Below are 16,719 nucleotides of genomic sequence, written 5' to 3'. Positions count from 1 at the left end.
ATCACAAAAATAATTAAAAAAATAAGTTTTGTTTTTCATCTTCCTAGTTTACATTGGTCAAGGTTAGGAATTTTTATATAAATTTTATCTCAAAACCTGAACTAAATTTAAGAAAACGTCTTCTATTTTTCATTTTTCATTTTAAATATTTGATTTGTATTAAATTTATGATAATATTTGGTATATAAATACAAATTCAGGTGTTTTAAAGTAATTGATTGGATTTAAATTAAATTAAATTAAATAATTATATGCAAAATTATGATGCTAATTTGTTAAAAAAAATAGTTTTTATATATAACATTATTCTTAAATTTATGTAAACAATAGTGAGAAAAAAATGCAGGAGTATTTTATTTATTAATTAAATTATATATTGCAAAATTTATTATTATTAAAAAAAGTGTGAACTTAAAAATATTCATATTGCCACGTCAGATAATAATTTACCTGGTTGGTGTTGCTTGTCCATTTGCTTAGATATTAAGTTTTGCAGGCGCCTTTTGTTTGATGGATAATGTGAATTTGACCTTATCCATAACTAATGGGTCCCACTTCACCAGCCGAGCCCACCAAATTATCTCTACTATTTGGATATTATCTTAATTTTGATTCAATCAAAGAGCTTAATCTTACTTTAGAATCATATTAAAATCTATTAACATTATTTAAACTATGTTTAAATTAATCTAATCTATCTTAATTGAAATGACATTTTAATATGATATCTGGATATAACTCACATTATTTTACGATTTAATACAATATTATACATTTTACTATAAAATAACATAATTTTTATATGTAAATGATACGTTTTAATATGAAATTGAATATTTCACCAAAATAAAATTGTTAAATTACATTGTATATTTATTTCGCTCCATGTTGTTAAGGATCTTAAATAAAAGAATTTTAATTCAAATTATTGGAAACGAGACTACAAGCAAGGAAACAGATTATTGAGTTTCTTATTAAACCATAGAAATGAGACTGCGATCAAGGAAATGGAAATAGATTATTGAGTCTCCTATTAAACCATTAATCAAAATAATTAAGTTTCCTTTTGTACAAGATTCTATTATGATTTACTAAGTATAGTCTCTTTTTTCTTGTATAAATTCACAGATTATATTCTTAACAAATATATAGAAATACATACAAAATTAAAAAATTCCTTACAATATTTCTCGTTCGGAATTTGACATGGTATCAGAGCCTCATTTGAGGCTTACCATTCTCGATCCTTTTAGCTCTCAGTGTTCTCCAATCTTATTTTTCTCTCACTCCAGTCCTCTGACCTCGTGGGAATACTAAGGATATACAAAAAAGGTACTATTCATTTTTTTTTTCAAGAATGGAAGTAGGCAAGACTACAGAGCAAGAAGAAACAAATTCTTCAACCCAAAACTCAAGATCAAGCCAACTCACTCCATCTCTAGTTCAAATTGTTCGAATCAACCAATCATATAAACCAGAACCAGGAGACATTTTATACACTTCACCATCCGATGGACTCGAGTTGGTCTTCATCAAGCAAACCCTCACTGGACCAAAAAATTATGCTCAATGGGTAAGAGATCTCAGAAGGGCGTTAATTGCTAAAGATAAAGTAAGGTTCATAGATGGTACTGTTCCCATGTCGGCAGAACTTGACTCGGTACGTTTTTGGAATAAATGTAACGTCTTGGTACATGCATGGATTAGTAATTGGTTGGCTCCAAAAGTGTTAGTCGGTCTGTCACCAACCGAAAATGCCAAAGAAATTTGGAACAATATCAACAAAATGTATGGATGACTTGATTTAGCAAAAATTTTCAACCTTCGATGAAGCTTCACTGATATCTGGCAAGGTAATCAAATGGTGGCTATGTATTACAACAAATTGTCAACCATATGGAACGAACTTGATGTTATTGAAAGTTCGATCATTGGCCCACCAAAGACACTTGGCAAGTTCAAATCCTCAAAGATCAAGAACGGTTGACGTGTTTCCTTCTTGGGTTGAATAAAGGTTTCATCGCTTTTTGAACACAAATCTTGACTGGTGGTAGTGAGCTTTCTTTCTGATGAGTCTACCAACTTGTCGTCCAGGACAAGTCTTAGAGAATGATAGGTTTTGATGTAGGAAAATCATTGAGTGCTCTCCTAGCATCTTCACCAACAACTCAAGAGGGGTCAAAAGAGGAAAACATTAAGATATCGACACCAAGGGTAAGTAATGTTGATTTAGGATTGAATAAAAACCTTTTTCATATCCTTTTAACAGATCAGATTATCATTCTACAATGAACAACCAGAATTCATCTATTCAAGTATTACAAAAGGGCTCCCAAATTTTTGGGGCTTATAATAACTCCCCAAGACCTTCCACATAGTACTTTCAATAACCTACAATTCTAGATAATCACACTCAGTCCTTTGGCACCAAACATAGAGGCAAATTATTCTGTGATTTTTTCAAGCGTCACAATCACACTTGAGACACCTGTTAGAAACTGCATGGCAAACTGGGTTCCAACAAAGTCAAGCTTGCGTATCATATTGTCAACCAAGTGGGACCTAACTCTAGTAACTCTTCACCGTCAGGACTCACTATAGAATAATATCAATAATTACTAGAACTCTTGACAAAAATTCCAAAGCCTAATGAAACTTCTACTACATACATAGGTACATCTTTCTGTCTTAATACTCAATTATCTGTTGATGTTTGGATAATAGATTCAACAGCTAGTGACCACATAGTCTGCACACTAGACCTTTATCAACACTATAGACCTGTGATTGACCTTACTCCTATCAAAATGCCCAATGGCCATATTACTCACGCAACCCATCAAGAAAGTATATGTCTATGAGATTTGGTTCTAAAAAATGTCCTTTATGTTCCCTTTTTCAATTTTAACCTAATCTCAGTGTCTCGAGCTTGTAAAGACAACTAACAATTTTTTTCACCCAAAAGTTTAAAAAGTTGCATTTTCTGTCTTGCTAGGGTTTACCTTCTTCCCTTTCCTTATTTGACAATCGGACTCTGCCTGAGATCGGTCTTTATCCTATCTTCTCCCTCTCTCATTGATGACGATGCTCAACGAAGCCCCAACTAAAGATGAATCAAAACGAAGAGTTGATATTTTTCATCTGTGTTCTCTATTGAATTGGCTCCACACAAAGCTTCCATTGTGTGATTCATCTTCGTCTGAAGCCAAATGGACAAAAAATGAAGCCAATTAGTGTTGTCTAGAGCTGAGTCGATGAAGACTCTTCATCTTCATGCTTTGGCATTTGTCTTTGATTTGTTGTTGGTCTAGGCTTAGTCAGGCTTCATCTAGCGTCATCGTCAATGGGAAAGGAAGAAAGATGGGATGAAGATTGGTCTTAGTTGGAGTCCAGTTGTGGGAGAGTAAAGGGGAAGAAAGTAAACATTATAGGGGAAAATGTAACTTTTCAAATTTTTGGGTGAAAGAAAATTGTTAGTTTTTTAAACTAAGAGAGGAAATTAAAATTTAATTTTATTTATTTTAACATTAGTTGTAAAAATAACAATTTTACTCTTATAATTAATTAAAAAATTTAACAGAAGTTAGGTGATAGATGAATATTTAAGTTTTTGAAACCCTAATATGGATATTTGGAAACAGACTAAACCTTGGATGAGAATAAGTCTTTTGAAAATTTTGTAGGGTTTTATCTCTTTCAGTTTTTAGTTTTTGCAGCCCTCCCTAAATTTTTTGAAAATTTTGTTTCACCTCAATGGTCTGTACATCCTCTTTCAATAATTAAGCTCCTTCGTCTTTGACCACCTTCTCTACTTGAGACCATGTTGACATTAGTCTTGCTCGTACGTTTTTGGTGAGGAAAATCACAAACATAAATTGCATGTTAGACCGAAAATCATGGCAGCATAGGAAGTGTGCACAAGGAGATGTTAGAAACAACCCAAACGTTGTCAGTGAAGAGAATTGCAGACCAGAACCACACTTCAGATTGAAACTACATATTGTCGGTGAAGAGATGATAGGGACAACCCATATGTGTTGTTGCAATTTTTTCATTGGAAACGTGATGTTTTGGTCTAACGTCAGCTTAAGTGCTCGAGAGAAGCTCAGTGTTGAGTAGAGAAGGTGGCTGGAGATAGAAGAGTTTGATCACAGGAAGAAGATGTGTAGACCATTGGGGGCGAAAGGAAATTTTCAAAAAATTCAAGGGGAAAATAGTCACTTTTCAAAATTGAAAAATTTGAGGTTAAGAAGAAGAGTTAACAAAACTAGTAAAACATTAGAATTTCTAGAAAGAAGTTTTAGGTTCGAGCCTCTATGACGTTTGTGAAACCTTCTAATTAATTACTTAAAAAAAAAATGAGGCTACAAGAAAATTATTGGTTTTTAAAACTATGGCAGGAAAAGAGTATAAAATTATTTTTTTAATATTACTAATTAAATGATATTTTTATTTTTATAACTAACAAAAAAATTTTTAACGGAAGTTGGATAATAACTAGCTATTTAAATTTTCGAAAGTTAGTAGGTATCACTTGGCAATTGACTAAACTTTGGGTAGGAATAAGTCTTTTGGCTTTTCAGATGGAGTCATCAGTTCCCCTACCTACCTCATACATCTATTGCTTTTTGAGCTACTTAATATATAAATTTGTTGACATATTAAGCTAGAATTTCATATTTACTAAGAATGGGCAGATCACGACTAGTTTATAAGGGTAAATCTAGCAAACGGGTGGGTTATTTTGGTTATTCAACTAAAAACACGTACTAGTTTGAAAGTTTTCAAGTCATACTTGTGCAATATTTGTTTTTTGTGGGTGGGCCTAATATACCCATAGATATCCAGAATAAATTAAAAAATTGAAATTCTCAAATATAAGCACTTCAAGAGAGTCAAGGATGCCATTAATTTTCTCTTAGACCTTTTAAGAAAGGAAAGGACATAAATGCAAATACACAGAGTTTAGAGTAGTAGAAGGAAAAAAATTAAACTAAGCTAGGACCTTTAAACTGTGATATAGAAAGTTTTAATTAGATAGAAGTTTGTAACCCACAGGTTGATCATATCTACAGAATTAGGTGCGGATTTCAAAAAATTAAGGGCTCTTATCTGTTTTGACCCAACCTCTATCAAGTTGGGTTTGCCCGTTTACAATGTCTATATTAACATGACAACACCAAATCTTTAGTCAATAATGGTTAATTATAAAAAAATATTTTAATTAACAAATAAAATAATATAAATAAAAATAATTTTAATTAAAGAAATTATGAATATTTTAATATGATCAACGTGACTCATCATTACGTCAATAATGGTTATCCAAATATTTTAATTAGATCTTTAGTCAAATGTGATATTTGATTATAGGAAAATTAATGCAATCTAATTTTTTATTAGGAAATTCATTTATTGGGGGTTGAATTAAAATCCAATTAAATATATTTGGCCTTTATTAGAATTCTAAAATTGTGGAAGCAATCGACCATTTTATTTTAGGTTGCTTGCTTGGCAATGAAATTACCTCAAATATTATTCATAGTCTACATAATAAAAAATCAACTTAATCTTTTATTACTTAACAAATTTTTTTTTTTAATTAAAAACCCCAACCTTCTCGGGCATGTATTAAAACATTCTAGTAATTTAATTTTCTATTACCCATTAATGTATTTACTTTAATTATTAAAAAATTATTAAAGTAATGTTTGATTTTATAATAATTATATTTTTATTTGTTAATTTTTTAAGAAAAATATTTTAGAATAATTATTTATACTTCTCAAATTTTATCAAATATAGTAATCATTTATACATATTAGAGGGTGTTTGGTTAGAGTTTTATAAAGATTACTCTGGTAATCTATATTTTATTACTTATATTATCTTGTTTGATATATCAGTAATAAAATATTACGGTAATATTTTATTATAATGTTGATGTGGTAGGTAATATATGTAATAATCTGGTTACCACTTTTTACCTTAGGTATTAAAAGATTTCTAAGGTAATCTTGATTTTATTATAATTATATACTTATTTATTAGTTTTTTTATATAAATAATTTTATTTTTAATTAATATAACAAATAAAATAAAAAATATTTTAGAGTAATTATAATTAAGGTTTAAGGGTATTTAAGTGAAATAATATACTAGTATTATTTTATTATTTCTAAATAAACATAATAATTATTTATACCTATCTATTTTTATCAAATTTTATCAAATATAGTAATAATTTATACCCAGTAATCTTCAAGGTAATATAGCAATTTTGGTAATAAAATATTGTTTAAACTAAATGCCCATATTAATGTTTTAGGTATCTTAGATATTAAAAAATTATCAAATTAGTTTTAATTTTATTATAATTATAATTTTATTTATTAAATTTTTTAAAATTAAAATATATTTACTTTTAATCATTTATACCAGTAATTTATTAGATAATATATGTTTAAGGTAATAAAATATTATGCAAATCAAATCTATTATGGAAATATTTCAATTTTGGTAATAAAGCAAAACCACAGGCACCCTGTTAAAACTAATTGCTCTCTCAAATCAATCACACGGATCATTCTATACAGAGTGATGACAGAGTATATTGCTCTTTGAATACCGACTCTAGCTGTGTCGTCTTCCGAAGGAGAACTCTGTTTCTCTATTTTCTCATTCTGATATTTGACTGCAAGGTCTAAAGCTTTCTTTACTTGCTTATGTGTTTTCGTTGTATGCATGCACTGCTACTTTTATCAAAACTGCTTTTTATGTTTGTTTCCTGAGAATGTGTTGGAAAAGAGAAGAATAACATCACAGCCATAACAATGACGTGAATAAATGTTGACTTAATTGATTTTTTTAGTAGTTGTTGTCTGTGAAATTGTCCTTTTTATGAATTGGGGAGTTTGATTTTATTCTTTGTTGAAAGTTTGGAGAGGTATATTACTTTGTTATGTTTTGTTTTTCTCTAATGCAAATGTACGGTGTTACGTGGGAGTATGAACGGTAGAATTCTTGAGAATTTTGATTCTCTATTGCACTGTTTGAATGGTTGCTTGAGAATTTTGATTCTCTATTGCACTGTTTGAATGGTTGCTTGAGAATTTTATGGTAGCTTTGCTTGAGGATTAGCTATATTCAGTCCTTTCTTGATGATATTCTTAAATTTGATCTCAATCTATTGTTTTTGTGTTAAAGAGATTCTTTATGTCTGTACATTGAGTGCTGAGGTTCAGCATTTAATGTTCATCAACAACTTACAATTATTCAAATGATGTTTTTTGCCCACTGGAAATTCAGGTATTTAGAAAAAAAAATGGGTAGAACAAATTGTGTGCTCTTGATGGGGCTGCTGCTTCTGTGTTGCTTAGCAGAAGCAGAATATATAAAATATAAAGACCCAAAGCAACCATTAAATGTTCGAATCAGAGACTTAATGAAAAGGATGACTTTGGAGGAAAAAATAGGCCAAATGACACAGATTGAACGAGCTATTTCATCACCTGATGTGATCAAGAATTACTTCATAGGTAGATTTACTCCTTACTTTCATACATAAAATGGAATTTTCCCTGCTAAGATCTAATCTCATTTGGTTAAGTTAAACTTCATTTTCTGCAGGGAGCCTGTTGAGTGGAGGAGGGAGTGTTCCAGCTAAAAAGGCTTCAGCTAAGGATTGGATTGAGATGATAAATAGTTTTCAAAAGGGCGCTTTATCTACTCGACTTGGTATACCGATGATTTATGGTATTGATGCTGTTCATGGCCACAATAATGTTTACAATGCAACAATCTTTCCTCACAATGTTGGCCTTGGAGCTACAAGGCAAGTAAATTTTATGAATCCTAAGATTTAACATTATGCTAAAATATCTGGCCTTGGGGATGAGTTTTTCTTTCTTATCAATCAGGGACCCTGGACTTGTCAAAAAGATTGGAGCAGCAACTGCACTTGAAGTTAGAGCTACAGGAGTTCCATATGCCTTTGCACCTTGTATTGCGGTACATTATCAATTTCGACAACTAATTGATATCAGGCTTTGCATTCTTAAGATTAATTGATAAATCTTCTGTTTTTATAGGTTTGCAGGGATCCCAGATGGGGTAGATGCTATGAAAGCTACAGCGAGGATCCTAAGATTGTTCGAGCAATGACTGAGCTTATACCAGGACTACAAGGAGAAATTCCTGCTGGCCTTCGAAAGGGTTACCCCTATGTCTCTGGAAAGTAAGTGAACTTTCTGCTTTATAAAATTGCTGTCTATAAATCTAAGATCTTTGTTGCACAATCTTTACTGTTATATAATCTGTTTTTGAATGATAATTTATGAACATGTGCAAATAATATTTTTTGAAGATTTGTTAACTTATAGAAATATTGTGAGGTATGATTCTCAGATTAAGTTTACAGTTGTGTACTTCCTCTACAAGAAAAAAAACCATCCATATAAGCTTTGTAAAACTTTTCGCATTTTTAGGAAACTATTTTAGAGTTGAAAGTCAGTGTAATTATATTTTTTTATACATAAAACTGTAGATTTAACTTTAATCAGTCGAACACATCTGCCCTTATTATTGTGCTTGTCTCTTTAAGGTTGTCAATAGCTGTAAAGTTCAAACTTTGCAACTCTGATAGGAGGCAAGAATTCTGGTAATCTAAATTCTCTGTTTTATCCGGAAGATGAAAGATATTTCAGCACAAATTCTGTCTAGACTTGTCTGCTTAATTTCATGGTCAAAGAAAGCAATGGCACTACAATGAGAACTTCGTAAACCAAATAACCAATGCCATTCTTGTTTTTGAAGTTATATTTTTGAAAACCCCCTGACAGATACCCAAGAGATTTTGTGATCAAGTTTACTTAAAATATAGTCGGTGATACAGATGTTTGCTCCTTTTTACACAGAACAAAGGTTGCAGCTTGTGCTAAGCATTTTGTGGGTGATGGTGGTACAACCAAAGGCATAAATGAGAACAACACTGTGATAGATAGACATGGTTTGTTCAGCATACACATGCCAGCCTACTATGACTCCATTATGAAGGGTGTGTCAACTGTCATGGCCTCATACTCTAGCTGGAATGGAGTTAAGATGCACGCTAACCGCGATCTTATCACTGGATTCCTGAAACATACTCTTCGATTTAGAGTAAGAATGTTTCTTTTTATGTGTACATATATATATTTTCAATCTATGCAAAATTACTAACTTTGATTATGAATCTTGTGAAATGGTTCAGGGTTTTGTCATCACAGATTGGGAGGGTATTGATAGGATCACAAGTCCTCCACATGCCAACTACACATACTCCATTGAAATGGCAATCAATGCTGGCATTGATATGGTAAGTTTAGTCTCAGAGTATATGTTCTTCATCAGATTTTTCTTAAATCTGTCCGAGTTTCGTCTTCCAATGCTGAAATGTATGTGTGGAAGGTCATGGTCCCAACAAACTATACAGAATTCATCGATGGTCTTGCATCCCTTGTAAAAAAAAATGTCATCCCCATGAGTCGCATTGATGATGCAGTGAAGAGAATTTTGAGGGTGAAGTTTGTGATGGGTCTATTCGAGAATCCACTAGCCGATGACAGCCTGGTCAATCATCTTGGAAGTCAGGTTAGTCAACAGTTGCAATATCTAATTTTTATGTTACAAAAACTAGCATCGAAAAATTCTTAATTTGATCCTGTTACATAAACAGGAGCACAGAGAATTGGCTCAGGAAGCTGTAAGGAAATCTCTTGTACTGCTAAAGAATGGTGAATCAGCTGATCAGCCACTGCTGCCTCTTCCTAAAAAGGCATCAAAAATACTAGTTGCTGGTACCCACGCTGACAATCTTGGCTACCAATGTGGAGGATGGACAATCGAATGGCAAGGACTTAGTGGAAACGACATCACAAGTGGTATAAGAATTCTTCCTGATCAATAAATACTGCATTTCATGGATAAATACAGAAACTAAAATGGCCTATATAATGTGCAGGTACTACTATCCTCACTGCCATAAAGAATACAGTTGATCAACAAACAGAAGTTGTGTTTGCGGAGAATCCAGATGTCAACTTTGTCAAGTCCAACAATTTCTCTTACGCAATTGTTGTAGTTGGTGAACATCCGTATGCAGAGACAAAGGGTGACAGTTTGAACTTAACAATCCCTGACCCTGGTCCGAGCACCATCACAAATGTTTGCAGAGCTGTAAAATGTGTTGTTGTCATAATCTCTGGCCGTCCAGTCGTGCTAGAACCATATGTTTCTTTAATGGATGCTCTTGTTGCGGCCTGGCTGCCAGGATCCGAGGGCCAAGGAGTTGCAGATGTTCTATTTGGTGACTATGGTTTCACCGGCAAACTTCCCCGGACATGGTTCAGGACAGTGGATCAGCTGCCAATGAATGTTGGTGATAAACATTATGACCCCCTCTTCCCATTTGGATTTGGCCTCACTACAAAACCTACCATGGCTAAGTAGGCTATTTAACTTCACAAAGATTTTCATATTTGTATTGGTACTAAAGTTGTAATCAATTTTGACTTGCCCAGACTGAATTAATTATAAACCGATAAATAACATAGTATTATCTATGAAAGAAATTGCTGGTTATTAGTATCAAAGAAATCCTGATATCTCAAAATGTAGAAAAGAATTCTACACAAATTAAATTATAAAAAAAAAAACAATATCATTTTATGTGAAGTGCAGGCATAGAAGAATTTGAATCCTTGTTTACTAAATTAAATACTATGAATTTGTTGTACAAACTTCTATTGACAAATCGTTAGTCAGTCTCTGGTTGGCTAAAGATTCTTCTTTGTTTGGGAGATTGGAGGGGGTGCCAGTATGAGAAATTGGTTGGAGAATAGTTATAAAAAAAAAGAGAAAAGAATGAAACTTTAAAGGAGAAATAGTTATTTTTAAAACTTTGAATTGAAAGAAATTATTAAATTTTTAGACTTTGAAAGGAAAATGTGATAAATTTTTAATTTTTTTTAATTTTTAATTAAAAAAGATAAATATTTAGATTTTAAAAATTAACAAGTATGAAGATACGATTTCACCAAACCTTCGGATGGAATTAGTTTTTTTGCCTTTGGACTATCATTGGCTGTTAACCTCGGAGGGGCAACTGTCAGTAGGAAACCTTAGTCACCCAAACATACTGACACGGACAAAGACCTAACACCTAAGTAAAAAAATTCTACGCTAAAACCAAATTTTAGGGACGAAATTGTCGTTGTCCCATCACACATGCATTGGTAAAAAATCACACTCAATCATATATATATATATATATATATATATATATATATATATATATATATATATATATATAAATTTTATTCACGTATAATAAAATTATGTATATATATTTTTTATATATAATTTGAATATATATATAATATATTATTATATAATTAGATAATTTTAAATTAAAGATAAAATAATATTCAATCAATATGATAACACAATATTTATATATTTAAATTACATATAAAATATATATACACATAATATTACTCTCCAAATTGATGCCAAAGATGGACACATCTCTTCAAGTCCTTGAGTTGTGATCCACTACTACTACTTAAAAACAAAAATGGTTTTAACAAGAAAAAAATAATGAGGATAAATATCTAGCTATTATAAATAATATTTTGAATATTTTAATGATCAATTATTTATATTCCCATTAAAACAAAATAAATTTATAATTTTAGTGATGAACATTTTAATTTTTTCATTAAAAAACTTATAAGTTAAATTTGAATTAAATTGTTCAAAAATTACAGTTTGATTTGAGTTAGATTGAGTAACAGTTGGGTTTAGTTTGCTTTAAAGAGTTAAAAAGCAGTTTATGGTTTACAATCCAGTTTGGCTGTAAATGAAACCAAATTAAACCGTAAAACTGGTAATAATAAAACAATAATATTATACACACAACTTTATGTACAAATAACACTATATCACTATTTAATTAAATATTGTTTTATCTTTAATTTTTAACTATTTAATTATATGATGATAGGCCGTTATTTGTGTATAAAATTATATGCAAAAGTTATAGATATAACATTACTTATAATAAAAATAATGACAACAACATACTAATCTCTCTTGTAGAACTAATTAATAAAAAAATCTAAATAATTAATTTAAAAGCCCTATAATCTCACTCAATGAAGTATGAGCCAATCTAAACAGGTGAGTCCCAAGATTAAAAATAATCATTTAGTGATAAAGAAGACACTTTTATAATGTAATTCAACATATAACCTATACTAAGAAGATGAAATTCATAATTAAATTCATAAAATCCTTAAATAAAATTTCATAGTTGGACATGTCATCATCTGTAGGATGAAGGAAGTGGTTAACCAAAGCAGGTTGAATAAAATAGGCTGGAATAAAGGTGGGAGTTTTCGAGTTTTAAGGCTATGGTCTATCCTTAAAAGGGTTTGTTTTTCTCTGTACTCCTCGTGATTGATCCATTGGGTCTCTCATGACCCATGACCTGGGATGAGTTTTTCACTTAATCAGCCATATTCCAAAGTAGTCCAATAGGACTCAAAACCATTAGTCGAACTAGTTAGCTGACTTATCCTTGAAACCATGTATAGAAGTAGTAAACAGTACAACAAGTGAATTCATCTGGGAAGAATTAGCTTCCACTTCAAGACTTTAGTTATGTAAACTTAATTTGTATCCAGTAATACCCTCTATATTGTTTGTTTTAATTTACTTATCTACTGAACCCTCCATATGTATTATACCTTGCACATGCGAAGTAAGCAAAAGGGGAGTACTAAACCCTAAACAAAGTAATCTCGGACTCCAAGAACCAAACCCTCATAAATTAACTGCTAGACCCTATATTCTTGCTGCATCGGCAGAAAGAGTTATTATTGTCCTAAAAATAAACGTTTGAAGCACCTAACATTCAATGCCACATGGGCACTTCGAGGAAAGCAATTGGCCGTAAAATATAATATATCCCTATTTTTCTCGCTCTTTTCTAGAACAAGACACCATGGTAAGTTACGCCATGATGATCTCTATGAAAAGCCAGTTACGTCTGTTACTTGTTTATATATTGGAATCAAGCTATTTAGGCTTTAGCTAGGGTTTATATATATGTAAATAGCTAGCCATAGAGAGAAAAGGATTTCTACATGCTTATGCTACTTGATTTATATCACGAATTCATTGAAGAACGACTCGTTCAAGACAGATAGAAATAGAATCGTAAGTGAGAGAACAAAAATAATTATATATAAATTAATGAATAATAGAATACTCTTTTCTTCTTCTTCTCTTAAGTCAGTTTCTTCCTTTTTCATAATAAATGATGACACGTTCATACTCTCTTTCTGTCTGCGTGCATGTCTTATGTTATTTTTGCAAAGAAAGAGAAGAGAGCCAGAAAGAATGTTGTATATATCAATTTCAGAATTATAAGATATCATAATATTAAGTAAACCCATTAATACGGCTAGTGAAAAGCCTTAGTTGTAATAGGGTTTTGATCATCAATCGTGTTCAAGGATAATCTTAACACAAAATCCTCAACATAGATATTGAAATATATATTATATCCTTTTCTTGTCAAACAAGATCGACCCAATAAAAATCTTATACCTATGAATCCAATAGTTAAGTTAATTTTATAGGTTTTAAATTGAATGATGTAAATCTTAAATACAGATAAAAAAAGGATCGAGTTATATCAAACCAAAGAAAGTATTATCTGTTGATAGTTTTAGAGCAGTTGCAATCAAAGATGAGAACTAGCTTACCTTCTTCAAGATGATGCAGTCATGTAATTGAGAGGAAAAAGCTGGTGTGAGGAATGAAGCCTGGTCCGAGATCGATCGGTCCATGAAATTATCCAAAAACAAGTGACAAGAGAGGGGAAGAAGAGGAAGAAGGTTCATAAATAAAACGATCTCGTTCCGATTCTCCTTCTCTTATAAAAACCCTTTTCTTCCTCAAGAATATCCTGATTTTCAAAGACAACAACGGAAATACAATGAAGAGATGGAGGAGAGAGAATTTGATCTTGGATCAAACTTCATTCCTGGCACCTCTTTTCCTTCTTTAGAAAATCCTCTTTGCTCTTTCTCTTTTTCTCATGATTCAACAATCAAACGTATACCCACAAGGCTGTTGCAGCGCTCAAGTTGTTATCTCTTTCTCTCTACTTTTATACACGCTTACACTTACAAACAACAACCAAACTGGAAAAAGAAATCAATTTTAAAAAAGAGAGACGGCAAAGACTAAATGGAAGTAAAAGAAAGAAACAAAACAAACAGATAAACGTGGGAAAAGCACATGATAGACAGGTCATCTTATTCATAAATAATGAAAAGACTGGGGGGATTTACAGGGACGATGTTGTCTTCTTCTAAGGCTTTTTAGAGAACAATTAACTTTAACAGCCTATATCTGTGGAAAAAGAGCTCCCTGCACGGAAAATAACGAGAAGAGGACCAAAGAAAAACAATGATATGGCCCTCCACATGGTGCAATTTAATATCATATTATGGGTTTTTTTTTTTCTTTTTTTTTTCCCCTTTTACAGTTCCATTATGTGTTATTAAAGGATCCCACACTAAAAAAAAAGTTAGAACAATTATCAAGATATCTTCATCAAGAAGAAAAGGCATCACCGGCCAAATAGAAGCATGACATGAGCACTACTCAATATACTCTCTTGTTGATCAGTATGGCACAGTACTACTGTCTATGAATATTGTTAAATTTTTATATACGAGAGTGGGAGGGAGTATTCTGGTGAAGCGCATCAATGTTGGTAAAAAGCATCGCTATTCGAGGAATCCCAATAACTTATTCAATTATACCATTATCATTCTTTGTCTAGTTTATCTCATTTTGGGAAGAGTGAAAGCTTCCAAACTAGCACAGCACTATTGCCCACACTTGCTTTTTTCACTTTCCGGGTTATTTTCTTAAGATCATTGTCATCACTCGTGGTTTTTGGCTGCTTAGATCGCCTTAATTTCTTTCACCTCGTAAAGATCAGATAATGGATCGATATAGGAAATTATTGAGTTTAGATTTGTTTTACTATCAAAGTTGTTGTACCTGCTACCACTTATAAAGGCAAGTTTGAATTTTCTTCATCGATCGACAGGTGCAGCCCCATCTAACTATTTAATTAGGAAAGCATTCGTAGGATTAAGAATCAAAGTGTATGTCGCAATCATCAAGTCATACAAAAGAAGTCTCATTGAGGCTGATTAATTAACTAAATATAGATATAATTTAATTGCATAGGAGAGCAATTAGCATTATATTGAATTCAATTGTCTAAAAGATTTTGACCTTTTAGATATGTATAGTGATCTAGATGAAAAGAAAATATCCAAGCATCAAAATATAAATACTCAAAGCAATTGGAGTTCTAATGTCACAGCACATAAAATAAAGAGATCCCATGTGAATTTGTTGTTCTATATGAAATTTAATATGCTAAATCTTCATGCATTTATTTGCTAATTCATTATTCTTCGAAAATTTTATTTGGATAAATAACATCTCTAACTTTTTCTGAGTAATGTTATGTATACCTATTTTTGATATATAAATATGTACACGTATGAATGTATTATTATGCGATAAAGTATTACAAAATCACTCAATTACATCGTGACACATCAATATATGAATACATTTATATACAAAAAAATGTGTAAATATAGTTTTATTTATTTATATTTCTATATTTTGAAAATAAGGGTAGAAGAAAGGAATTTCTTATAAAATTTGTCTATATTTTTTTATTTTTGTATTATCTCATTATGATTAATTTTAGTCGAATTAAATATATTGCACTAAGCCTCGATTTCGACACAACAACAAAAGAGAAGTAATTATAAAGAAACAAATACTTTCAAGGTTGGCTGCTAATCATGTCATCTCTTTGTAATTATTCTAAAGAGATTTTTCACCGTCAATATCAGTTCACATTTAGTCTGAAGAATTATTATTTAACGAGGGAGTTCTCTTTTTCAAGGCATGTATGATTGAGAGATTGAATGAAAAAATTTGTGTAACTTATTGTCCATGAAATGAAATCATTATCCATCCTTATAATTCAAAGCATTGTTTGAATTATGGCAACTCAATAGTTTAAAAAAAGAGGAAACAAAAGTGACTAAATATTCAAACCCTTTTAATTATGGAGTGATTAAGGTTTGTGATCAAGAAATAAAAGCTTTGAAATTGTCTTGTTTATCTCTTGATCACTATAGATGATGCTTACATGTGTGTGTGTATCTTTTGTGTAGTCAGATTCCTCCTTGATCAACCTTATGAAGACAAAAAACAAATAGACAATTTCCAATATATGTTGATTAGTTATATGAACAACATATAGTGATAAGTTATATACGTCATCTATTTGTAAATCCACAACAAAATGTGAATAAGAGATCTTCTGTCGAGGTAACAAGAAGAATAACTCTTGCCAATTATAATTGTTTCTTACCATCACCGTAAAATGCAATAATAATTTTTTATTATCATGAGATCACCTTTCATAACATCTCCAACCATGTTTAGAAGGCAAATAACTCACACTAAATCCGAGGCACACTCTCCACTTTCATAACAATAGGATTCCAATATCCATCTATATAATTACTTATGTAATCCTAATATATTATCCTATAAATAAAT

The 16,719-nt window shown here is 31.2% G+C and overlaps 1 protein-coding gene across 1 annotated transcript; it reads left to right on the top strand.

The window, feature by feature from the left end:
• Window positions 1-6,578: 6,578 nt before the first annotated feature.
• Window positions 6,579-10,635, top strand: LOC123220407 (beta-glucosidase BoGH3B-like). Its single transcript, XM_044642622.1, has 10 exons — window positions 6,579-6,701; window positions 7,309-7,538; window positions 7,630-7,834; window positions 7,920-8,010; window positions 8,091-8,236; window positions 8,916-9,159; window positions 9,251-9,355; window positions 9,448-9,630; window positions 9,716-9,920; window positions 10,001-10,635. Exons 2-10 carry the CDS (start codon window positions 7,325-7,327, stop codon window positions 10,486-10,488), a joined length of 1,881 nt encoding a protein of 626 aa, XP_044498557.1. The 5' UTR covers window positions 6,579-6,701; window positions 7,309-7,324; the 3' UTR covers window positions 10,489-10,635.
• Window positions 10,636-16,719: the final 6,084 nt, after the last annotated feature.

The sequence above is a fragment of the Mangifera indica genome, chromosome 7, assembly GCF_011075055.1.
Source record: "Mangifera indica cultivar Alphonso chromosome 7, CATAS_Mindica_2.1, whole genome shotgun sequence".
NCBI lineage: Eukaryota > Viridiplantae > Streptophyta > Magnoliopsida > Sapindales > Anacardiaceae > Mangifera > Mangifera indica.
Note: the sequence above shows the minus strand (reverse complement) of the source record. Positions and strands in the feature narration are given on the sequence as shown.

What these genes read in the sequence shown, in the direction of transcription:
- LOC123220407 (XM_044642622.1), top strand. Translation starts at nt 7,325, where the DNA reads ATGGGTAGAACAAATTGTGTGCTCTTGATGGGGCTGCTGCTTCTGTGT. An exon ending in GATCAAGAATTACTTCATAG is followed by an intron (nt 7,539 to 7,629) that starts GTAGATTTACTC and finishes CATTTTCTGCAG; the next exon opens with GGAGCCTGTTGAGTGGAGGA. An exon ending in CCTTTGCACCTTGTATTGCG is followed by an intron (nt 8,011 to 8,090) that starts GTACATTATCAA and finishes CTGTTTTTATAG; the next exon opens with GTTTGCAGGGATCCCAGATG.